Consider the following 25127-nt stretch of genomic DNA (forward strand, 5'->3'; position numbering starts at 1 on the left):
GGAGAGGGGCAGTGAGGCCTGGGGAGAGGGACAGTGAGGCCTGGGGAGAGGGGCAGCATGGCCTGGTGAGAGGGGTAGTGTGGTCTTGGGAGAGGGGCAGTGAGGCCTGGGGAGAGGGGCAGTGTGGCCTGGGGAGTGGGCCAGTGAGGCCTGAGGAGAGGGGCAGTGTGCTCTCGTGAGAGGGACAGTGTGACCTGGGGAGAGGGACAGTATGGCCTGGGGAGAGGGACAGTGTGTTCTCGGGAGAGGGGCAGTGTGGCCTGGGGGGAGGGACAGTGTGGCCGGGGGAGAGGGGCATTGTGGTCTTGGGAGAGGGGCAGTGAGACCTGGGGAGAGGGGCAGTGTGGCCTGGGGAGTGGGCCAGTGAGGCCTGAGGAGAGGGGCAGTGTGCTCTCGTGAGAGGGACAGTGTGACCTGGGGAGAGGGACAGTATGGCCTGGGGAGAGGGACAGTGTGTTCTCGGGAGAGGGGCAGTGTGGCCTGGGGGGAGGGACAGTGTGGCCTGGGGAGAGGTGCACTGAGGCCTGGGGAGAGGGACAGTGTGGTCTGGGGAGAGGGGCAGCGTGGCCTGGGGAGAGGGGCAGTGTGGTCTCGGGAGAGGGGCAATGAGGCCTGGGGTGATGGACAGTATGGCCTGGGGAGAGGAGCATTGTGGTCTCGGGAGAGGGGCTGTGAGGCCTGGGGAGAGGGACAGTGTGACCTGGGGAGAGGGACAGTGAGGCCTGAGGAGAGGGGCAGTGTGCTCTCGGGAGAGGGACAGTGTGACCTGGGGAGAGGGACAGTGTGGCCTGGGGAGAGGGACAGTGAGGCCTGGGGAGAGGGACAGTGTGCTCTCAGGAGAGGGACAGTGTGACCTGGGGAGAGGGACAGTGTGGCCTGGGGAGAGTGGCAGTGAGGCCTGGGGAGAGGGACAGTGTGGCCTGGGGAGAGGGGCAGTGAGGCCTGGGGAGAGGGACAGTGAGACCTGGGGAGAGGGGCAGCATGGCCTGGGGAGAGGGGCAGTGAGATCTGGCGAGAGGGACTGTGGCATGGGGAGAGGGGTAGTGAGGCCCAGGGAGTGGGACGTTGTGGCCTGGGGAGAGGGACAGTGTGACCTGGGGAGAGGGACTGTGGCCTGGGGAGAGGGGCAGTGAGGCCTGGGGAGAGGGACAGTGAGGCCTGGGGAGAGGGGCAGCATGGCCTGGGGAGAGGGGTAGTGTGGTCCCGGGAGAGGGGCATTGAGGCCTGGGGAGAGAGACAGTGTCGCCTGGGGAGAGGGGCAGTGCGGCCTGGGGAGTGGGACGGTGTAGCCTGTGGAGAGGGACAGTGTGACCTGGGGAGAGGGGCAGTGTCGCCTGGGGAGAGGGGCAGTGCGGCCTGGGGAGAGGGGCAGTGCGGCCTGGGGAGTGGGACGGTGTGGCCTGGGGAGAGGGACAGTGTGACCTGGGGAGAGGGGCAGTGAGGCCTGGGGAGAGGGGCAGTGAGGCCTGGGGAGAGGGACAGTGAGGCCTGGGGAGAGGGGCAGCATGGCCTGGTGAGAGGGGTAGTGTGGTCTTGGGAGAGGGGCAGTGAGGCCTGGGGAGAGGGACAGTGTGGCCTGGGGAAAGGGACTGTGGCCTGGGGTGAGGGTAAGTGAGGCCTGGTGAGAGGGGCAGTGTGGTCTCGGGAGAGGGGCTGTGTGGCCTGGGGGGATGGACAGTGTCGCCGGGGGAGAGGGACATTGTGGTCTCGGGAGAGGGGCAGTGTGGCCTGGGGGGATGGACAGAGAGGCCTGGGGGGATGGACAGTGAGGCCTGGGAAGAGGGACAGTGTGCTCTCGGGAGCGGGACAATGTGACCTTGGGATAGGGACAGTGTGGCGTGGGGAGAGGGACAGTGTGGCCTGGGGAGAGGGGCAGTGCGCCTTGGGAGAGAGGCAGTGCGGCCTGGGGAGTGGGACGGTGTGGCCTGGGGAGAGGGGCAGTGTGTCCTGGGGTGATGGACAGTGTGGCCTGGGGACAGGGGCATTGTGGTCTCGGGAGAGGGGCAGTGTGGCCTGGGGGGATGGACAGTGAGACCTGGTGAGAGGGACAGTGTGCTCTCGGGAGAGGGACAGTGTGACCTGGGGAGAGGGACAGTATGGCCTGGGGAGAGGGACAGTGTGGTCTCGGGAGAGGGGCAGTGTGGCCTGGGGGGAGGGACAGTGTGGCCTGGGGAGAGGTGCACTGAGGCCTGGGGAGAGGGACAGTGTGGTCTGGGGAGAGGGGCAGCGTGGCCTGGGGAGAGGGGCAGTGTGGTCTCGGGAGAGGGGCAGTGAGGCCTGGGGGGATGGACAGTATGGCCTGGGGAGAGGAGCATTGTGGTCTCGGGAGAGGGGCTGTGAGGCCTGGGGAGAGGGACAGTGTGACCTGGGGAGAGGGACAGTGTGGCCTGGGGAGAGGGACAGTGTGGTCTCGGGAGAGGGGCAGTGTGGCCTGGGGGGAGGGACAGTGTGGCCTGGGGAGAGGTGCACTGAGGCCTGGGGAGCGGGACAGTGTGGTCTGGGGAGAGGGACAGCGTGGCCTGGGGAGAGGGGCAGTGTGGTCTCGGGAGAGGGGCAGTGAGGTCTGTGGAGAGGGGTAGTGTGGCCTGGGTAGAGGGGTAGTGTGGCCTGGGGAGAGGGACAGTGTGACCTGGGGAGAGGGATTGTGGCCTGGGGAGAGGGGCAGTGAGGCCTGGGGAGAGGGGCAGTGTGGCCTGGGGAGAGGGGTAGTGTGGCCTGGAGAGAGGGACAGTGTGACCTGGGGAGAGGGACTGAGGCCTGGTGAGAGGGGCAGTGAGGCCTGGGGAGACGGGCAGTCTGGCCTGGGGAGAGGGGCATTGAGGCCTGGGGAGAGAGACAGTGTGGCCTGGGGTGAGGGGCAGTGGGGTCTCGGATGAGGGGCAGTGTGGTCTCGGGAGAGGGGCAGTGTGGCCTGAGGAGAGAGACAGTGTGGCCTGGGGAGAGGGACAGTGTGGTCTGGGGAGAGGGACTGTGGTCTCGGGAGAGGGACTGTGTGGTCTCGGGAGAGGGGCAGTGTCGTCTCGGGAGAGGGGCAGTGAGGCCTGGGAGAGGGACAGTGTGGCCTGGGGAGAGGGGCAGTGAGGCCCAGGGAGAGGAACAGTGTGGTCTGACCTGTTCCTGGTCAGATCTCTTTTATAACCACCCATTGGCTGGAGCTCATCTGCAAGTGGATTTCCTGCCACCACTTAAAAATACAGCAGTGTAAACAGCACTTCCAAAGACAGTCATGTAACTTGCTTTTCAAAAGTACAATAACCCTTTCCACAATCCTTGGTTTTTTAAAACAGTAATTTTCTTCTTTCAGTTCATATGCAAAAATACAGGAAAATAAATAAAAGATACGGTCTTTACAAATGCAAGATCTGTGTCTTTTTATTTTGTGATTTTCTTAAAACTGTGGACTGAAATGAGAAAGAAATTATGTTTAAAAAAGTGTTTTAAAAGATTGACATGTAGTTTGAAAAGCAAGTAACCTGACACTTATAGCAAGCATTGTGTAAATCGCTATGTGAACAAGCAGTGATTGAAGTGATTTCAGATGAATTAGGGCCGAGGAGTTCTAGGTATGGATGCAGTTGGATAGCAACAAGAAGCTGATTGGTCTATAGACAAGTAACCATTCACTGATGACAAGAGCCTTTTGCCCGCCAACAATAATGTGATTGGTTGTCAGGTAACTCAACAGTATGGGGCTGTGAACAAGTTACAAAGACATGTTTTCATCTTACAAACCTGGCTGCTATATCTTTGTTCTCTGCAGCTAAAACCCATTAGAAATCTGAAGAAAACCAATTCCTCTTTTCTTCAGCAATTGCTGTGTTTTTTACTGACAAGTCAGAGGCATTTTATAGGCAACCCAGCACCTGGAAACCAATGGAAGTATCTGGAGAAAAGTGACTGAAAAGCAATGTTCTGACAAGCCTAAGAATCATAAGGATCATCTCAACACACTACAAATCAATGAACTGCTTTCTTTTTGGGTTTGTTTTATATATATAGGGGAGATTTATAAAAGAATTAGAGTTTTAGTTTACAGTGTTATATACTGATGGTTTATAACTGTTTACTTATCGTTTGAGTCTAGTTAATTGTAACAATTATTCTTGTTCAGTACAGAAACCTAGTCCATGTGTTCATCAAACTGTGTCTGAAAATCAGGTAAATTGGGGAAATTTGTGTACTTATTTTAAAATATTTAACTTTCGTGAAGACTCCAGGAATAGTTAGGCTTGATTCCAGCACACTACCCAGTGAGATACAACACAAGGGGCAGCGGAAGTTGGGGAGAGGGACAGTAAAGACTGGGGAAAAGACGTTGTGAGAGTTTGGCAAGGTGGAAGAGTGGGGCAATGAGATGTGGTGAGCGGTAGGACTTGGGCCAGCAAAGTCATCTGGACAGTGGCAGATAATATGCACAGGAGAGCATGACTGAATGAGATATGTCACCAATTATGCAGTTCAAACCTGTACTGAAATGGGCACACACCTATGATACCAGTGTTGGCAAAAATCATACAGTGGATGCAGTACAAGCTGAGTGTACATACAAAATGGTACCTGTCCTCTGGTCAGTTGTCATCTGGAGTTCCAGTGAAAATACTTATGGAAATATGGTTGGTGTGCCAGGTGGAGAAACATCGCAGCTAACTCTCACTCATTCTTTAAAGGGATGTGGGAGTTGTTAACAAGGCTAGCGTTTATTACCCATCCAAAATTGCCCTTGAGAAGATGCTTGAGGACATAGACTGGTCCATGGTGGTTGGTGCAATCAAAGTGCTGTTGGGAAGACAGTTTCAGGATTTTAACCCAGTGACAGTGAAGGAAAAGTGAAATATTTTGAAGTCAAGATGATGTGTAGGTTAGAAGGGAACTTTGCAGATAGTGCTGTTCTCATGTATCTGTTGACCTTGTCCTGGGTGGCAGATGTCATGTGGAAGGTGGAAGGTATTGTACAAGAGGCCATGATGAATTTCTGCAGTGCATCTTTTATACCTTAGTGCAGACACAGGTATAAATTTAAGAGGAGAAGTGAGGGTAGCATCCAGGAGCCAATGCTAAACTGAAATGAATGGCAATCAGCAGGAAACCTTTCCACTGGTTAAAGTCATATCTAGTCCAAAGGAAGACAGTTGCACAGTGCAGTATTTTTCACTGATATACTGAGCCCTTCACTGAGAATGGGGATATTTGTGGAGCCTTCTTTTCAGTTAGTTGTTTAATTGTCCACCTCCATTTCATGGATGTACAGGACAGTAGGACTTAAACTGCTCCATTGGCTGTGGGATCACTCATAGCATGGTTTCACAAATAGTAGTGAGATAACAATCATATAATCTGTTTTAGGTTGTGTCATTGAGAGACAATCCTGGTGAGTACACCAAAAGAATATCTCTGCTTTGCTTCCAAATGTGCTGTGGGGTATGCTACTAACACTGGTGATGGTTTAAAATCTGATGTAAAATAAATACCTCCAACTGTTCCTTCAGTACTGAATCATAGAATCCCTACTGTGTGGAAGCAGGCCAATCGGCCCATCGAGTCCTGATCAACCCTCTGAAGAGCATCCTACCCAGACCATCCCATCCCCATAACCCTGTATCTCCCCTGGCTAATCCAACTAGTCTACACATCCCTGGACACTATGGGCAATTTAGCATAGCCAATTCACCTACACACCTTTGAACTATGGGAGGAAACCAGAGCATCCAGAGGATATCCAAGCAGACACGAGGTGAATGTGCAAACTCCACGCAGTCACCTAAGGAAGGAATCAAACCAGGGACCTCGTTGCTATGAGGCAGCAGTGCTAACCACTGAGCCACCATACTGCCCAAACTAACTGCTTTCAAGTGTCAGGATTACATACTCAAGTTTCTCAGGTAGGACTTGAAATCTGGACCTTCTCACTCTGATAGAAGGATGCTGCACTGAGCCAAGTGTGTCTCATTTAATACACAGGGCACATTTCAAATCTCATGGTTTTAACATCAGTTTATAATTCTCTATATCACCAAGATCTGCATGGATTGCTTTCAATTTCCCATCTTGGACTGTGGAAATAGGGGAGAAAACATGGTGAAGTGGACATCATTCTCGGGTTCATTCAGAGTTTGCTTGCTTTGGATAAGGACACAGGACAATATTGCCCCAGTCTCTTTGACATTCTCGCTCTTTATCCCTTGAATATTGGGAATGTGTTGACTGCCTCTATCCCCGGCAGTCCTGTTCTCAGTCAGACAAGACTGCAACTTGGAAACTCTATTTTAAAAAAAACAGGAGTGAGCTGATTGTGCAGTGATTACCAGAAAGGTCTTACCTGTGTGAATCCATTAAAAGCAGCACTGGGCATCTTGAAATAATGGAGAAAGAAATGAAACGTTGGGTTAATATACATTTTTATCACTGCAACCGATATAACACACATGATAGGTATTACTTCTGCTATTTATTATGGTGTCCTTTTGGGAGGAATAACATGGAACAACAGACAGTTGAAGGAAAGGAATGATTCAGGGATCATAACGAAGCTTTAGCTGATAGTTTACAAGGTTATTTAGTCATACCTAAGAACTTTTGTTCTACACTAAACACTTGACAAGGTACCTCTTCTGTTTCAGCATCTAGCTCCTGGTATAACAGTCCGTATCTCCGGTTAGCAATCTCATCCTCCGATAGATCCGAGAAGTTTGTTTCATTATCTTTAGCACTGGCTGAACTCTCGTTGCTAGCGTTGCTTAAGTTTTCGATTGGATATGACATTTGGGAACTATGTATATCTTTAGCTTGGCTTCCATCACTAATGCTTTCAAAGTTCCCACATAATTCCTGCTGTAATTCTGTTTCTTCATTCTGATCAGAACTACTCAGTGTGTCTCCAGCCCAGGTAGCACCAAGTTCATTAGTATCAGGTATAGGACGAACATTCTCATTAAACCCTTCCCAAAAATATGCATTTCCTCCATCTTCATTCTGACAATCAAACTCCCTTTGACCCTCCTGAAGTGATGACCAAGGATCAAATCCATTAATCCGGCCTTCTGGTGGGTGACAGAAACCCCACTTGTTGTTGTTAATAGTAGGCTCCCAGTTATTTGGCCATATCTCATGTTCTTCTCCGCTCCAGGGGTCCACCTCCACGTTTTGAGTGCTAAATCTACTGTCATTATTGACATCTCTGTGAAATATTTCTGCTTGATTGGTAACTGGAATATCAGTATAGGCTCCGTCTGATTGGCTTGTTTCCTTTCCTGTGTTAGTTGTGTTAGCTGTTTCATTATCCTGCATGTGAATTTGTTCAAACTGGCTCCCTGCATCTTGACTCTGGTCTGTTCTGCCTGTGTTGGTACAGCTAGTATTAACTATGTCATCATGAAGGGGAAGGATTTGGTCTCCTTCATACACCCAAACAACTCCCTCTATTTCTTGATTACTTGGAGTATCTTTATTCCAACATATAACAGGGATGTCCTCCTCCTCCTGACTATCTAGAGTGTCATCACTTTTACAGTTAAGTAGAATTCCAGCTTTTGTACATTGACCAGCAGCAGTATCATTTTGATCACTTCTGTGGATATCACTGTGCTCAAACCTTTTACTGAAGTTCAATTCTTCCATTTCTGCATCATCACCACCAAGGCCCTTGCCTCTGTGGGTTTCAGCCTCATGAATCTGACCTGCATTCTCTACTACTTCATTTCCCAGTTGTCCTGCTGAATCACAATGTTTTAAACTGTCTTCCTTGCTTACCTGTCTGAACTCACTCGGACTTTCTCCTTCAACCAGTTCTACATCTCCCTTCTGGGATATAATAGGGGACAAGGTTGCTTTCTGATCTAGGCAGAATTGAGAGCCATACTCTTGTTCTACACACAGATTTGTCTGCCATCCCCTGCTCTCCATTACTTCAGTGTCTACCTGTTTGTCTAATGGATTCTCTTGCCAATTTTCTGCATTGACTGAACTCTGTTCCTCTTCCTCAGCCTGATACACAGGGTACACAATGCTATCAGCTGATCGGACTGTACAGCTTCCTGCAGTTTCCCGTTCCTGAGAAAATGGCTGCGCTTCTTCTGGAGTATCATCTAGAGCTCCTTCCTCACTGCTAGCGAGTGGGCCAGTGTTGGTTAAGCCCCACTGTGGTGTACAGTTCTGGTTGGCCGCTACTTCAGAAACTGCTGCAGTACCATCGCTTGGTGCACCAGCATCTGTGCTGTCCTCCGCAGCCGGATTACAGAGACAGAAGAGACTTTGTGAAGAGTCGGGCTTTCGACAGAAAATGAGTGAAGACAGATATAAAAGATAATAGAAGCAGAGATGAAGATAAACGAGCAAAAGAAACACAACTTTTTCCACACAGTAACATAAGTCAATGTAAATGATATAAAAAACATGACATCAATCCCAGAATTACATGATGGTGAATATATTCAGCAGCATTCTAGGGTCAAGTATAATTGGATGCTCCAGTTTCTCCCACAGTCCAAAGATGTGCAGGTTAGGTAGACTGGCCATGCTAAAATTTGCCAGGTAGAGATATGCAGTTTAGATGGGTTAGACATGGTGAAAACCCATATGGCATTACAGGGATGGGTGGGATGCTCTATTGAGGCTGGTGCAGACTCAATGGACTGAATGGCCTCCTTCTGCACTGCAGCAATTCTATGATCCTATTTGCAGAGTGCTCACCATAAAAGTAAACTTTATGGGATCATGGTTTCCAGGTAAGTGCTCCCTTTTAAATCCCACTCCAAAGACAGCAGATTTCCCCCTCTCCTCCATAATTATAAATAAACAGCTAAAAAACATACAGTAAATACATGCAAATTTACCTTACTAAAAGCTAAATAAATTTCAGCAAAAAATGAAAACATAAAATTGAGTCAGTGTAAAAATAGATGTACTCTGTGAGAGAATATATCTACAAAAAGATGTGTGTCTCTTAGATAATAGAAAGAATTTATCTGGAGAACACAAATAAATAAGGAAATGAGGAGATGTACTCACAGGTTGAACCAGTTCCGCACTTGCCTTGAAATAGACACAAATAAGTTATTAAAAATAGACACCAAGTAACCTGTTTGCACTTTAGCAAACATTGTGCTCTTTTACACTTGGCTCACTCTCACAGTCCAAGCTACTTTCAACATAAAATGTAATGTTGAAATATGTAACTGCAGCACACTTCAATAGGTTTCCAAAATTTGACACATTATGCTTCTATTGTTACTTTTTGCAATGGAATTCTCAGTTTATCTCTGAATAGTTTTACATCATGCGTTCAATCCTTTAAGGATGCACAGTCTACCACAATTGAAGGGAATGATGGGCAAACTCAAATGATTTTTAAAATGTATCAAAGTCATAGCAGTCTTTTGAAATATTCCATTAATTTACAGCTTTCTTGCAGCTAATCAGACTGTGCCAAATAATTTTTGTTGGATTGCCTGCAGAATTCCATATTTTCAATAAATGGATTGCAAAACTGACCTCATTGCACTTACTTGCGATTAGATTTCTCAACTTGACAAACATTTGAATCTGGCTAAATGGAAAGAGTTAAATAATATTTCCTGTGCAGAGCTTTGAAAAAAATAACTCATTAGACCTTTAAAGGATGGGTCTGACAAGTAAAACTCCACATGAAGATAATAGATTAACCCTGAAAATGAGACAAATGGAAAATAAAGCATTCTTACCTCCCACAGATCCCAAGGCAGGGTCTAAGTGTGGATTAGAAAGGGAGAGAAGGATAGATAAATTAAGCAAATAGCAAAGATTTTACAGAAGAACCAAGGATATCTGCTGTTATTCTTCATTTGCACCCAGCTACAATACAATAAATATCAATTAGTTTGCACTTTCATGCAGAATAATTTCCCAAATTATTGTTCACAAAGGGACAACCAAACAAGGAGAAGTGACCAGAAGACTGGTCACAGAGCTGAGTTTTGAGGAGGGTCTAAAGTCGGCTAGGGAGGTGGAGGAATTGAGGGAGAAAATCCCACAGTCTAGGACCTAGACAAGTAAAGGCATGGTCACCAATGATAGTGTAAGGGAGATATCAGAATCGGGGGGGGGGGGGGGGGAGGGGTGGAGGCTTCAGAGAATAGGAAAACATCAGGAAAAAAATTACTGAGATATTAGGAATATTGGGATTTAAATTAAGGTGTTGGGAGATTGGTGGTGAATGCAGATCAGTGATGGTGTGAGTGATGATTGAGAGGGACTTGGTGTGAGATGGAATATGGGCTGGAAAACTCCAACGTACAGAGGATGAACTGTGTGTGAGGGCCTGATCATTCTAATAGTTGAGCCTGGAGGCAGCAGCTGGACTTGAGGCAGGGACAGAGATTGTTGATAGAAATGGAAGTAGACATTCTTTACATTGGAAAGTGGGTTAGAGGCTCAGCTCAGGACTGCATTGTGCACTGAGGCTGCAAACAGTTGACTTTAATTGGAGATAAAGGGGAAGGGGATGGAATCGGTCACATCATACAGGTTTGTGATACGGTTTGCTGTCTGCTTGAATTGTAGAGTTTATTTCCCAGTCAGGCCTTGAATTTATGTAAGGATAAAAGCTACTTTTCCTTGTCAACATCCTGTTGAAGAATTGGCTCTGAAATTCCATGCCAAAATATTCCAAGAGTTTTGAATAACTGTTACGTCGACGATTGGTGCCATATACATTTCACTTTCAAAATTGAAATAAGCATTATTGCAGAGGGGGCAATTTTTTACTGGTCCATTGGAGGTAGGATGGGAGATCTGGGGGCCAATAAATTGCCGGGAGCTGTGCCGCATTGGCTGCCCAATTAAATTCCGCCATTGTGAAATTCTCTTAAAGGCTTAATGGAGGTGGATAACTGTGCTGCTGGAATAGCACAGCAGACCAGGGAACATCTGAGGAGCAGGAGAGTCAATGTTTTGGGCATAAGTCATTCCTGATGAAGGGCTTATATCCAAAATGTTGATTCTCCTGCTCCTCGGATGCTGCCTGACCTGCTGTGCTTTTCCAGCAGCACATCTTTTGACTCTGACTCCCAGCATCTGCAGTCCTCACTTTCTCCCAGCTTAATGGAGGTGTCCTTGCAGCACAGCCAAGTGGACTGTATTTTTAAAATTATAGAGGGGCTGAGAGCAGGAAGGAGGCTACAGTGGACCCAGCAATTTCCATGAACAGTTCCCTTTGTTCTGGGTGGTGCTGTTGACCGTCTTGAGCTGCAGGCCCTCTGATCTGCTGAGTAGCTCTTGGGTGCCGGCTGCTCTCTAAATATGCTGGCAGCAGCCACTTCATCAGCAGTCAGCCATTAAGTTGAGTCCCACCAGTCAATCATAATGCTGCCAGCCTGCTTCTCCATCCAGATCTCCACCTTACCTCCTTCATTCCCCAATCCACTGGTCACAACCAACTCCTCCCTCAAATGCAATAAAGACAGGGTCCTGCTTGTCCTCACCTATAATCCCACCAGTCCCTGCATCCAATATATCATCCTTAAACAATTCCAAGAACATCTTCCCCTCCCCACCCCTCTCTGCCTTCCACATGGACCATTCCTTTTGCCAATCCTTGGTTCACACCACACTTCCCACTAACCCCGCCATCCTTAACCCCCAGGAACCTTTCCCTGCAACCATAAAAGATGCAAAACCTGCCAGCACATCATCCTCCTCACCTCCATCCAGGGATCCAAACAGTCCGTTCAGGTGAAACACAGTTTCACCTGCCTCTCCTCCAACCTACTTTCCTATATCCGGTGCTGCTAATGTGATCTTCTCTACATTGGGGAGACCAAATGTAAACTGAGGGCCTTTCGCTGAGCATCTCAGCCGGGCCCACAGGGGTCAATCTGGCCTCCCAGTCACCGCCCATTTTACTTCTCCTTCTCATTCCCTCTCTGACATGACCAGCTTTGGCCTCCTCCATTGCCACAGTGAATCAGAATGCAAATTGAAGGAACAGCATCTCATCTTCCTGGGCAGCCTACAGCCCAGCTGACTCAACATTGAGTTCTCCAATTTCAAATAACCTCCCTTCCCATCTCCCAACTCCCTTTCCAGCCCCTTCCCTCCTTCCATTCCTCTGATCAAACCTTCCTTCCAGCTACAACCGGATTCATACCTCCCATCGACCAACCAGGTGGTACCCTCAACCTGGGTTCACCTATCCCTACCTCACCACCCTGCTCTCCCTCCCCACCCAGAATTCCCCATAATCCCCCCCTTTATCTGCAGCTCCCCTTACAGAAGAAGGATTACACCTGAAACATTGACTTCTCCTGATGCTTTTGTCCCGATCCCACTTCTCCAGCCAATGTTGGGTTGCCTCCCTGACTAACAAAATTTGACCCATAATTTCCAAACCTTATCCATAGAAAATTGCTGATGAATTACTGGTCTAAAGGCCCATCTAATATTCTGCTTGGATTTAACATTCAGGAAATGGATTTTCTGTTCCCTATTAACAGGACTAATTCTTTGCCTGCCCATTATCAAGACTGGTTCTAAAAATAAAATAGAAAGTGTTTGCCACCGGATCTAATAGCACACACTGACATTTAACCTACTGGCATTTGGTAGACAGGTAAATTGCCATTCTGTCAAACAAAGGCTTGAGATGTAAACCAACAAACATATTTAACATCCAACAAGTCAATATCTACTGCTCAACACAAAGAGTTTATTCAGTGGACTGTAATTACAATCTTTCTCACCCTCCTCAAAGTAGCAAAAGTAACCAATGATTCTCCTGTATTAAGGCTCAAGTTAATCTTTGAAACACAATTGTTCATTTCTTATCGGGCTCAAAGTGGCCACAAAGTACCTGAGTCACATGTAAGTCCAGGCTAGGCAAGAGTAGCGGCTTCCTGTCCCTGAAAACAATTGATTTTTACAATAATATAATAGTTTTTTGGATTTTTTTTTTCTATGAACAGTCCAAAAATTATCCAAAGATTTGAATTGCATCAGTTATCATTTCATGCCTTTGTGAGATTTGAATCCATGACTACACTGTTACCACGCTGTATTCCATTGACTGGCTGCATCGAATAGTACTTTTGTTTCCAATTAATTTTCTTCATAGAGCACCGGAGAATGTAAATAACATGCTGATTCAAAGATTGAGGGTTATTTTAACCAAAATAAAGGGTGACGACTGAGTGAGAGGTGAATAAAATGTAAACTTCAAACCTGTTTTCAAATTATCCACTTTTGGGTTTAACAAAAATGGGATGGAAACAGAAACCAACCCACGCTCAGGAGTCAAGTGGGTTATTAAGTAGTGTAATGAGATTGGGAAACTCATAATGAAACTGTTTTAAAGGCTTAACTCTGGCAGACTGGGTTTTACAGGATTGGAAATGAACCAGTTTGAGGAAAGTGATGACAGCTATGGGTAAAGCGAGCTTACTTAGGGGCAAGGAGGAGCAGCAGTGCTACCTTCCATCTCCCTCACTGATCTCACACTGTTCCAGGCACCAATCCTGCCTCCAAATCTATCTTCAGATCTACCTCTCATTCCAAGATGAGCACAGAAGAGGGTATTCACCTTTCACCTCTTCTAACCCTCTCACAATGCTCCATCTACAGCTGGTTCTGGAGTGCTCACTGTCCACCAGATTGACTTCAATAAGGTAGACATTCAGATTTCCTGTCCATTAGTCCAACTATTTCTTTCTCCATCCACTTAGGATAGCCACCCCAATCAGGAGTGTATCTTTCATTTGCTCTTCACAGTTAAGCAAGAAACTTTGTGGTACTTACTTGACCAAGCGGTGACTGACTTCTTGTAATTGGAGTGGACTGGTCTGGTTTGAAAGGATCAAAGTCCAAGTCAAGTAATGATTCGACTGGTTGAGCAACAGGTTGTTCTGGCTGTAAAATGGAGAAAAGAGAAATTTTAAAGCACATTTTGGGATTGGCTTCATGGCATTAGCCATCATTTCTCTCAGTGTAAATCCACTCATATGAATGATGAGATAGTTCCATTGATGTTTTGTCAACACATGACCTCAGAACCAATGGTTCTTGTGCTAATTGCCCCACATCAAGTATCCTCATAGCAGTGATTCTGGCACCAATTTTCTCCATGCTCATGGTGACTGCATTAATTGTTCCCAAACCAATGTTTCCTGTACCAAGGTTTCCCATATCATCTGCTCCTGAACCAATTGTCCCCACTTCAATTGTACCTGTGTCAATAGTTCCTACTCTAATAGATCCTGGATTAACTAGTCCTCCCCCAATGGCTCCTGCAGCAATTGTTCACACACAAATAGTTCTTGCACCAATGTTTCCAGCATCTATGGTTGCTGCAATGATGGTCTCTCCAGTGCATTTCCCCTACAGGGACAGTACTTTCATTTCTTCTACATAATCCCATGAATGAGCCAGAGCTAGTGTTTCAGCACCCTTCTCACCTCAGGTAGGAGAAGCTATAACTTCACCTTCTGATAGTGCAAAACAAAAGACTATTAGAGCTGCTGTATTCCAGCCTTCTGTGCTGTATGGCTCTATGACTCTATACGAAATCACTGGCTAAATGGAATAGAAGACAAAGGTACAGAACTCATGACTCCACTAAAAGATTTCTACTTCATTAATACAATCTTGCCAGACAAAGAGATTAAAGGAATCACTATCTTGATATATCCAACAAGCTAAGGTGATGGTAAACACACTTAACTTTGCCTCACCCAATTGATACTGTTACCCCAAAGGCTAATTTCACATGAAGTTATATTGGCAGGAAATAGTTGAAGATTTGTTGATCAGCAGAGTTCCATGTCTGGGGTCTTTAAATATCCAATTCTACTGTCAGGACTCTCCAAGTCTTGTTCACTGTGACACTGCAGGTTGATAGATGTGTTCATCACCAACCCTGGCTGTACTGCAACTGAAAATTACTGAATAAAATTTATTTTACCTCAGAGAAAAGAAAACTCTGAATCTTTGGTAAAATTGTTCTCATATTCATCACTTGTCTTAAAATGGTTATTAAGCATTATGGAGTACTTCAGGCAGTAATATCACTAATTCACATTTTGTTCTGTCATAATGCATTTGCATAAAATTAGATTATTATCAGTCATGTGGCAATTGAAATAATAAAATGATTCTGTAGCAGTTATCATGTACTTATTGTATGTCATTAAGGTCTATTTAAAATGGACTGGAACACATCCTCTCAGCTAGAGAAATGCTTAGTTATAAATCTGGTAGATATTGCTCCACATGATCATGGTGCAATTTAATTCATTAGTACCATCAATGGCATTAAAAAGGTTTAACTTTTAGCTAAACTAATGAATTTACTTAATGTAGTGAATTTAAAGGATCAAATTAATTGAGGTGGGGGATGCTCCTAAAATGAAGTCTTGGGGACTATCAGGTAGGTCAGAGATAGAGCTAGTATTATCTTGAGGGATATCAAATATTGTACTGTGGAAATTGCAGTGTACCTTTCTCAAGTTGGCAAGCTACACCTCCCGGAGTCACATAGTGATCAGTGCTGGTACCTCAACTATTTAGAAGTTATATCAATTGCTTGGATGAATATTTTGCATTTGTCTTGACCAAGAGAGAAGATGCTGCACAGACCATGCATGGAGAAAGAGGAGTTAATTCAATCACTAGGAGAGTTTACAAGGAAGTGGTGTTGGATAGGTAACTGTATGTAAAGTTGATGAAACACTGTGACCAGATGAGATGCATCCAAGAATAGTGAGAGAAGTGAGAGTGGAAATTGAAGAAATATGGACAGTGCCCTGCAGTTTTTTTAGACTTGGTGATTATGCCAGAAGATTGGAAAATTACAGAAGTTATATCCTTGTTCAAAAGTGGGTCTAAAGATAAGCCCAACAATTACAGGCCAATCAATTCAACTTCAGTGATGGGGAACTGCTGGAAACAATAATGCCAAATCAATTAATTGCCACATGGATAAATGTGGGCTAATTAAGAAAAGCAAGTATGGATTTCTTACTGGAAAATCATATTTAAAATCATGCCAACTAACTTCCTTGGGTTTTTGAAAAGGTGAAAATGTATTGCTGGAAAAGCGCAGCAGATCAGGCAGCATCCAAGGAACAGGAGAATCGACGTTTCAGGCATAAGCCCTTCTTCAGGAATGAGGAAAGTGTGTCCAGCAGGCTAAGATAAAAGGTAGGGAGGAGGGACTTGGGGGAGGGGTGTTGGAAATGTGATAGGTGGAGGGAGGTCAAGGTGAGGGTGATAGGCCAGAGTGGGACGGGGGCGGAGAGGTCAGGAAGAAGATTGCAGGTTAGGAAGGCGGTGCTGAGTTCGAGGGATTTGACTGAGACAAAGTGAGGGGAGGGGAAATGAGGAAACTGGAGAAATCTGAGTTCATCCCTTGTGGTTGGAGGGTTCCTAGGCGGAAGATGAGGCGCTCTTCCTCCAAACGTCGTGTTGCCATGGTCTGGCGATGGAGGAGTCCAAGGACCTGCATGTCCTTGGTGGAGTGGGAGGGGGAGTTGAAGTGTTGAGCCACGGGGTGGTTGGGTTGGTTGATCCGGGTGTCCCAGAGGTGTTCTCTAAAACGTTCCACAAGTAGGTTGCCTGTCTCCCCAATATAGAGAAGGCCACATTGGGTGCAGCGGATGCAATAAATGATGTGTGTGGAAGTGCAGGTGAATTTGTGGCAGATATGGAAGGATCCCTTGGGGCCTTGGAGGGAAGTGAGGGGGGAGGTGTGGGCGCAAGTTTTGCATTTCTTGCGGTTGCAGGGGAAGGTGCCGGGAGTGGAGGTTGGGTTGGTGGGGGGTGTGGACCTGATGTTGGAGTCACGGAGGGAGTGGTCTTTTCGGAGCGCTGATAGGGGAGGGGAGGGAAATATATCCCTGGTGGTGGGGTCCGTTTGGAGGTGGCGGAAATGACGGCAGATGATACGCTTTATATGGAGGTTGGTGGCGTGGTAGTGGGTTTCTGTCCTGGTGGCGGTTGGAGGGATGGGGCTCAAAGGCAGAGGAACGGGAAGTGGAGGAGATGCGGTGGAGGGCATCGTCGACCACGTCTGGGGGGAAATTGCGGTCTTTGAAGAATGAGGCCATCTGGGTTGTACCATATTGGAACTGGTCCTACCTGTAGTCCAGGTAGCTGTGGGAGTCGGTCGGTTTGTAGTAGACTACACCTCCTCCCACCCTGCCCCCTGTAAAAACGCCATCCCATATTTCCAATTCCTTCGTCTCTGCTGCATCTGCTCCCAGGAGGACCAGTTCTAATACCGTACAACCCAGATGACCTCCTTCTTGAATGGCTGCAATTTCCCCCCAGACGTGGTCGACGATGCCCTCCACTGCATCTCCTCCACTTCCCGCTCCTCCGCCCTTGAATCCCGCCCCTCTAACTGCCACCAGGACAGAACCCCACTGGTCTTCACCTACCACCCCACCAACCTCCATATACAGCGTATCATCTGCTGTCATTTCCGCCACCTCCAAACGGACCCCCCCACCAGGGATATATTTCCCTCCCCTCCCCTATCAGCGCTCCGAAAAGACCACTCCCCCCATGACCACACCCCCCACCAACCCAACCTCCACTCCCGGCACCTTCCCCTGCAACCGCAAGAAATGCAAAACTTGCGCACACACCTCCCCCCTCACTTCCCTCCAAGGCCCCAAGGGATGCTTCCATATCCGCCACAAATTCACCTGCACCTCCACACACATCATTTATTGCATCCGCTGCACCCGATGTGGCCTCCTCTATATTGTGGAGACAGGCCGCCTACTTGCGGAATGTTTCAGAGAACACCTCTGGGACACCCGGATCAACCAACCCAACCACCCCGTGGCTCAACACTTCAACTCCCCCTCCCACTCCACCAAGGACATGCAGGTCCTTGGACTCCTCCATCGCCAGACCATAGCAACACGACGGTTGGAGGAAGAGCACCTCATCTTCCGCCTAGGAACCCTCCAACCACAAGGGGTGAACTCAGATTTCTCCAGTTTCCTCATTTCCCCTCCCCTCACTTTGTCTCAGTCAAATCCCTCGAACTCAGCACTGCCTTCCTAACCTGCAATCTTCTTCCTGACCTCTCCGCCCCCATCCCACTCTGGCCTATCACCCTCACCTTGACCTCCCTCCACCTATCGCATTTCCAACGCCCCTCCCCCAAGTCCCTCCTCCCTACCTTTTATCTTAGCCTGCTGGACACACTTTCCTCATTCCTGAAGAAGGGCTTATGCCCGAAACGTCAATTCTCCTGTTCCTTGGATGCTGCCTGACCTGCTGCGCTTTTCCAGCAACACATTTTCAGCTCTGATCTCCAGCATCTGCAGTCCTCACTTTCTCCTTTTTGAAAAGGTGACAGAGAGAGTTGACCAGGGCAATGCTGTTGATGCTGTTGATGTTATGTGGACTTCCAAAAAAACAGTTCACAGTATAACACAACAGATTTGTGAGTGAAATTATAGTTTGTGGAATAAAAGTACCAGTAACAGCATGAATACCCTTACTGACTAAAAATCTATGGCAGCCTTGAAAATACTTAATGACCCAGCCTCAATAGCCCTCTGTGGTAAAGAATTTCACAGATTCACAACCCTCAAACCAGAAATTCCTCTCATCACCTTCCTAAATGTATGACCAGTTATTCTGAGATTATGCCCTCTGGTCCTAGACTCTCCTACAAGGGGAACCAACTTTTCCACACCTACCCATCAAGTCTTCTAAGAATTTTGTATGTTTCAAAAAGATCACCTATCATCCTTTCAACAGGTATGGGCCCAATCTACTCAACCTCTCCTCATAAGGCAGTCCCTCCATACTTGGTGGCATCCTAGTGAACTTTCTTTGACTGCCTCCAATGTCAGCATATCTTTCCTTAAAGGGCCCCAAACTGTTCACAATATTTTAGGAGTAGTCTGACTAGTGTCTTATATAATTTTACCAAAATTTCCCCTCATAATATATTTCATTATGTTTGAAATAAATGTCACCATTCCATTTATCTTCCATATGCCTGCTGAAATTGTATGAGATTTTTGTGATTTATCATGGAGGACTCTCAAATCCCTCTCTGCTGCTGCTTTGCGTAGTCATTCACTATTTAAACCATACACTACTCCTCTACTCTTCCTGCCAAAGTGCACAATGTCACATTTCCCCACATTATACTCTATCTGCCAAGTTTTTGCCCACTTGCCTAACCTGTCTATAAATCTCTGCAGACTCTTTGTGTCATGCTTACTACTTTTCTTCACAGCTATTCCTATGCCATCTGCAAATTTGGCTGTAGATGGTTTGTGCTCCTCATCCAAGTCAACAATTTACATTATAATTAGCTGTGGCCCCAGCACTGGTCCCTATGGAACACCATTAGTTACAATTTGCCAGCCTGTATCCTTTAGGGTCCCTTGATGATCCCTCATCAAAACTTAGTCTTCTATTAGCTAGCCAACTCTGTATCCATGCTAATACACTATTTCCAACAACATCTTATTAAGTAGGCTAACGTGTGGTACCTTGTAGAACACCTTCTGAAAATCTAAATATATTACATCCATTGCTTCTCCTTTATCTAGTCTGCTTGTTACCTCCTCAATGAATGCCAGTAAACTTATCTGGCATGAATTGCCCTTCATGATGCTATGCTGATGCTGTTTGGTCATGTAACGCATTTCTAAATGCTCTGTTATTATATCCTTTTAATTGACTCTAACATTGTCCCAAAAACAGATGTTATGCTAGCTGACCTGTAGTTACCTTTTTTTTGTCTCCTTCCTTATTTAAATAAAGATGTAACTTTGGCAGTTTTCCAATCTTCTGGGACTTTTCCAGAATCTAAGGATTCTTGGAAGAATACAATTGGTGTGACCACTATCTCTGTACCTACTTACATTAATATCCTAAGTTACAGCTCATCACATTCAGGGGTCTTCTCGGGCTTTAGCCCCATTACTTTCCCGAGCACTTTTTCCTCTAGTGATTGCTGTTGTATTTATTTCATCTCCTCCTTTTTCTTCTGGAATATCTAATGTTTTTGGGATGCTATTCATGTCTTCCACTGTGAATACTGATGTAAAATATTTACTTAACTCTTCTGCCATTTTCTGGTTCTCCAAAATTATTTCCTACCCTCATTCTCCAAGGCGTCCGCATTCGTTTTGGCTACCCTCTTCCTTTTTATTTGCTAAAGAATCTCTTGCTGTCCATCTTGATACTACTTGCAAATTTACCCTCAAATTGTACTTTGTATCTCTTTAATTTGTTATATGGTTATCTTGTTGGTTTTTAAAACTTTCCCAATCATCTGGCCTACCACTGATCTTTGACACATTGCATGTTTTTTTTCAATCGTTTTTCATCCTGTTTCAACAATGATACCCCACCACCTTCTCCTTCCTGCCTGTCCTTTTGAGAAGTCACATTCCCCTGATGAAGGACTTATATCTGAAACGTTGACTTTCCTGCTCTTTGGATGCTGCCTGACCTGCTGTGCTTTCCCAGTGCCATACTATTTGACTCTACCCCGAGTACTTCATTCCCAGTTTTGATCTCCTTGTAGCTATATCTCTATAATTGCTATAAGACCATACCCATTCACCTGCATTTGTACAGTTAATTCCTTTATTATTGATTAAGGCGACCCAAGCTGATCCCATTGAAAATTCATCCTGAAAATTGTTTTGATATCTTACATGAAAACCAACATATCTGACATTGCAACACTTCCTCAATATTGCACTAAAATGTCTGACAAGATTATGGGTTTGACTTTCATCAATGAGTCAGAATACATTTTGGCTTTGTGAACTCAACTTTTAAAAGTGGCTGCCTATTTTGGATGGATTTTCATTCCAGACATGGAAATGGGTTACATTGAAAGTCGGGAGTGGGCAGCTCCAGATTGAAAGCAGAGGATGCTGAGTTTGAAGACAGGCAAAAGGTTTGTCTTGGCATAATGACACTATATTGAAGTTTCAAAAACACTCTGCCACTCACCGCCATACCCCATCCATGCTATCTCATGCCCTGCCATCACCCTTATAACCCTTAATGTCCATAATGCTAACCTCTCACAACACCCATAAACCTTTACAGCCTCTGTGGCAATTTAATGTCAACTGATGCCAAAACATGCCTCTCACATACCACCTAGTGTCCTTACACCTCCATGCCAACCCATGGTTTGACCTCAGGATTCATCAGGGATGAGATAAAATAAAGTACTATTAAGTAAAGCTCATATTAAATAAATTTATAAAAAAATTAATAAGCGTGTATTGCAGTTTTCATTTCAGTGAAAAATACTCTCTTATAAACAAATTTATTGCCCTCACATTCATTCAACTATATACAGCCTTATAAAATAAACATTTAATTCAAATGCACAATCCCATATGACCATAAGCACTGGTATTCATTTGTGGTCAAACTGCAGAGTCTATAACTATTTCGAGGCTGTCAATCAAATTGTGAAATGGCACCCTCCTTACGGTAATAGCAGATAGTTGCTGAAATCAGAGTCTAGATTAGAGTGGTGCTGGAAAAGCACAGCAGGTCAGGCAGCATCCGAGGACCAGGAAAAATCGACATTTTGGGCAAAAGCCATTCATCAGGAGTATCGATTTTCCTGCTCCTCGGATGCTGCCTGACCTGCTGTGCTTTTCCAGCACCACTCTAATCTAGAATCTGGTTTCCAGCATCTGCAGTCCTTGTTTTTACCTAGTTGCTGAAATCATTCAACTATAATTCAGTGGCTTACACCCACAGACAAATTGAGCATTTTTATTATAACATTCCAGGCATATTTTTCAAAGTTTTAAAGAGCAAGAATTTTAAACGTCTTGAAAGTTTAACAATTCCCTTTGACAACTTCCCATTTATAGGTCCTCTTGACAGGATCCCTTAACTGATTGTCTTGACAATTTTGACAGCCCTCTTGACAGGTCCTCTTGATGCCCTTGATAGTTCCTTTTGATAATTTGGATAATTGATTTTGTCAGAGCTGTCAATAATTCCAATGAATGTGATTGTTAATTAGTTACCCTTCCAAAGGGTATATTAGCTTCCCTGCTTAACTTTCCCCAGTGGTCTTCTGGGATCCCACATTTAAAGGGGTGCTTTACCTCTCCAAAGTTTGGGCATCCAAAGACATGGAGAAATTCAGCCCTTGTAAAATCTACTTTGCTTAGTTCAGATTGCACTCTCCTAGGCTACCAAACGCATACAGGATTATATGTAGTTTAAATGATTTAAAAGGGCAGTTGCCTCAATGAACTGTGCATGTGCAAATCCTACCCCATGAGAATAGGAATAGTTGTGTTCAAGAGCGGATGTGATTTCTGGGCTTGACCACCATTTTTGCCATGACTGAGAGCCTTCCACACCTGTGTTTCAACGTCAAATGTGTTGGATACCTCGACGTCAGACGTCAGACTGGAAAGTTAATATAGTCAGCCAATGGCCGAACGTGCTTGCTAACAGCCTCTGCCTTAAAAGTTTGTTCTTTGGAATAGACTTCACGGAAAGGCAGAGCAGACAAAAACTTAAGAGTCAGTCAAGGTCAAGGGGGACCAGGCTATTTTATCTGAATTTGGGATGGCATGGTGGCTCAGTGTTGTCTCACAGCGCTAGGGACCCGGGTTCAATTCCCACCTCGGGCAACTGCCTGTGTGGAGTTTGCACATTCTCCCTGTGTCTGCATGGGTTTCCTCCAGGTGTTCCGGTTTCCTCCCACAGTCCAAAGATGTGTAAGCCAGGTGAATTGGCCATGCTAAATTGCCCAAAGTATTAGCTGCATTAGTCAGAGGGGAATGGGTCTGGATGGGTTACTCTTCGGAGGGTCAGTGTGGACTTGTTGGGCCGAAGGGCCTGTTTCCACGCTGTGGGGAATCTAATCTAGTCTAATTGCTTACTTCATTTATCATCTTGTACAAAGTCTTCTTCAGTCCCTCAGTTCAATGTCAACATTTGATTGACAGAGAGCTACAAATTAGTAATTCGGTTGGTACTGAATTTGATCTGTTTCATTCTCTTGGAACAAAATTGAATATTCCTATGAGCAACAAATGCCTTCGAGCAATTTTCATTTCTGGATTAATTGTTGAGCTGATGTAAGCAAGCAAGGCTTCAGATTACAACAGAAGGTTATCTGTTAGTACAAATTGTTTCTCAGAAAAAACATTAAAACAATGAAGCACAAGAGCATGGGATACATTTTTCAAAGGTCAGTGTTCACATAAAACATTAAGCGTAGAAAATGGGTTCCAGAATTAATCTAATGGGGATGTTCTCCAATATCACACTCATGGAAGGCAGCATTCCCTACCAGCAAATTAGTGGATATACTGCAAACCAAATCTTCAACTGTGCTTGCAGGCAGAACATCTCCCTGCTGTGGTGAGATGCTAGAAATGTCTTCCTCTATCTCCCACTTTCACTGATACCATACTCACATTAGAAATTTGCAGATTGCCATTCTGCATTTCTATTTCACTTTTCTTAGAAATTCATCATTTACAGGTGCAAAGAGCCCAATGATGCCTCATCCAAGTGAACCTGGTTACACTTATGGCTCCAGATGCAGTGTTGACAGGCCATTTAACAATGGAGGCATAACATTTATTCTGACCCTCACTGGATGCTCACATGCACATTGCCATGAACTTTTAGGGAGGTAATGAGGAATGGAATGCCTGGGTAATTTTACTCTTTTTAACCAAGGCACTTGGGCTATGTGTATAGAGATGAGACATTCTAACAGAATGTGCCAGGATGATGATTATGGTGATATAATTATAACGTCTTCAAGAAGTTTTTAGATGTGCACTTGCAATGCCAAGGCATATAAGACTATGGGCCAAGAGCTGGAAAATGGAATTAGAATAGTTTGGTGGTTGGTTTTGACCAGCATGGACATGATGGCCCTGAAGCCCTTTTTCTGTACTGTAGGTCACTCTGACTGTACTTCAATGTGATACTCCAAACTGGGGTAGCGCACTGTAAATCGAGCCCTAGTATTCCCACAATTGTACCAAATAGTATTTTTTTAAAGGGTATACACAATCTCCCAATTTATCTGACTTACAGACTACAGTTGATAGAAAGTATGGATCAGGTTTCTGTCCTAAACAAGAATGATTATTTATTACAAGTAATTAGTCCATAGCTACAGATAAACTGGTATAAACCATTTGTATATTACTTCAATTAAAACTCTAATTCCCTTTTAACTTACAACACACACACACACACACACAAATTGTGAGTAGAGGTAGAAAAGCTGGAAAAGTCAGTTCAGTGGTCTTTGCTTTGCATTTCTGATGTTGAGCTGATTGTTCTTCACCTTGCTAGATAATTTGATATTCAGCTGTCTTTCTCTGGATAATTCCAGATGTAAGAAATACATAACAGCTGATTCACTTGGAAAACGTCTCTGATTTATCAATTCAAAATTCATAGCTTACAGCAAATTATGCAGGAGAGGTAATCAGTTTTTCTTCAAGTTTGAACTGAGTTTTTGACTACAGAGAACAGGCAGCCTTTGGGCTCAGAGGAGAGCTGTGCACTTCTTTTTTCCTTTCTCTTTCACTATAACTTGTTTCCAGCTCCAAGCTGCTCAGCCACCCCAGAACCAATTCCACAAATGTTGGCAAGCAAAATGTCCCCGTCATTATTAATGGTCTACCGACCAATCAAATTCTTGTCGCTAACTGGAGTTGCATCAGTACACACCCACGGCTCCAACTCAGGTGCAAACTGTCCTTCAATTACTGCCTGTTCAAACAGTTGTTTACAGGATACCTGCCTTGAGTATCACGTTACTTGCTTCAAAACTACACCACTCTTTCAAACATTGTTTTTTTTTAAAACAGTTCTTTCTCATTTCAGACCACCCTATTTAAAAGTTCAAAATGAAAAAGATATGGTCCTTACAAGTATCACATGATTATGTTGAGCAAACAGAGAAAAAGGCCAACCAATGTCTTGAAAGATTGTGTGCATCTGCTAAGCTGCAAATGACAGGAACAGTAATTGGAGTTAGGCACCATTCATGTGATAAAACAATGTGAAGTGCTCCCATCTTTATATAGATTGACATCAGCAATCTTATCAAAGCTAAGCATTAAGCCTGGGAACTTTCTGGTGTGTAAGATTTA

General features: G+C 45.3%; 1 protein-coding gene across 9 annotated transcripts in view; it reads right to left on the reverse strand.

The window, feature by feature from the left end:
• Window positions 1-25127, reverse strand: part of amph (amphiphysin) — a 231425-nt gene that overhangs the window by 34706 nt on the left and 171592 nt on the right. For 6 of the 9 annotated variants that reach the window (XM_087986067.1, XM_087986066.1, XM_087986065.1 and 3 more), the window contains 5 exons: window positions 13762-13872; window positions 9696-9719; window positions 9004-9027; window positions 6604-8262; window positions 6317-6349 (listed from right to left, as the gene is read on the reverse strand). In XM_087986067.1, coding sequence (XP_087842193.1) covers window positions 6317-6349; window positions 6604-8262; window positions 9004-9027; window positions 9696-9719; window positions 13762-13872 — 1851 coding nt within the window. The remainder of the gene's footprint in view (window positions 1-6316; window positions 6350-6603; window positions 8263-9003; window positions 9028-9695; window positions 9720-13761; window positions 13873-25127) is intronic. The other 3 variants (XM_087986070.1, XM_087986068.1, XM_087986069.1) reach the window with 1 other exon arrangement.

This window comes from Chiloscyllium plagiosum, unplaced genomic scaffold (assembly GCF_037043375.1).
Source record: "Chiloscyllium plagiosum isolate Xiang-an unplaced genomic scaffold, Cpla_swu_hap1 HiC_scaffold_4, whole genome shotgun sequence".
Classification (NCBI taxonomy): Eukaryota; Metazoa; Chordata; class Chondrichthyes; order Orectolobiformes; family Hemiscylliidae; genus Chiloscyllium; species Chiloscyllium plagiosum.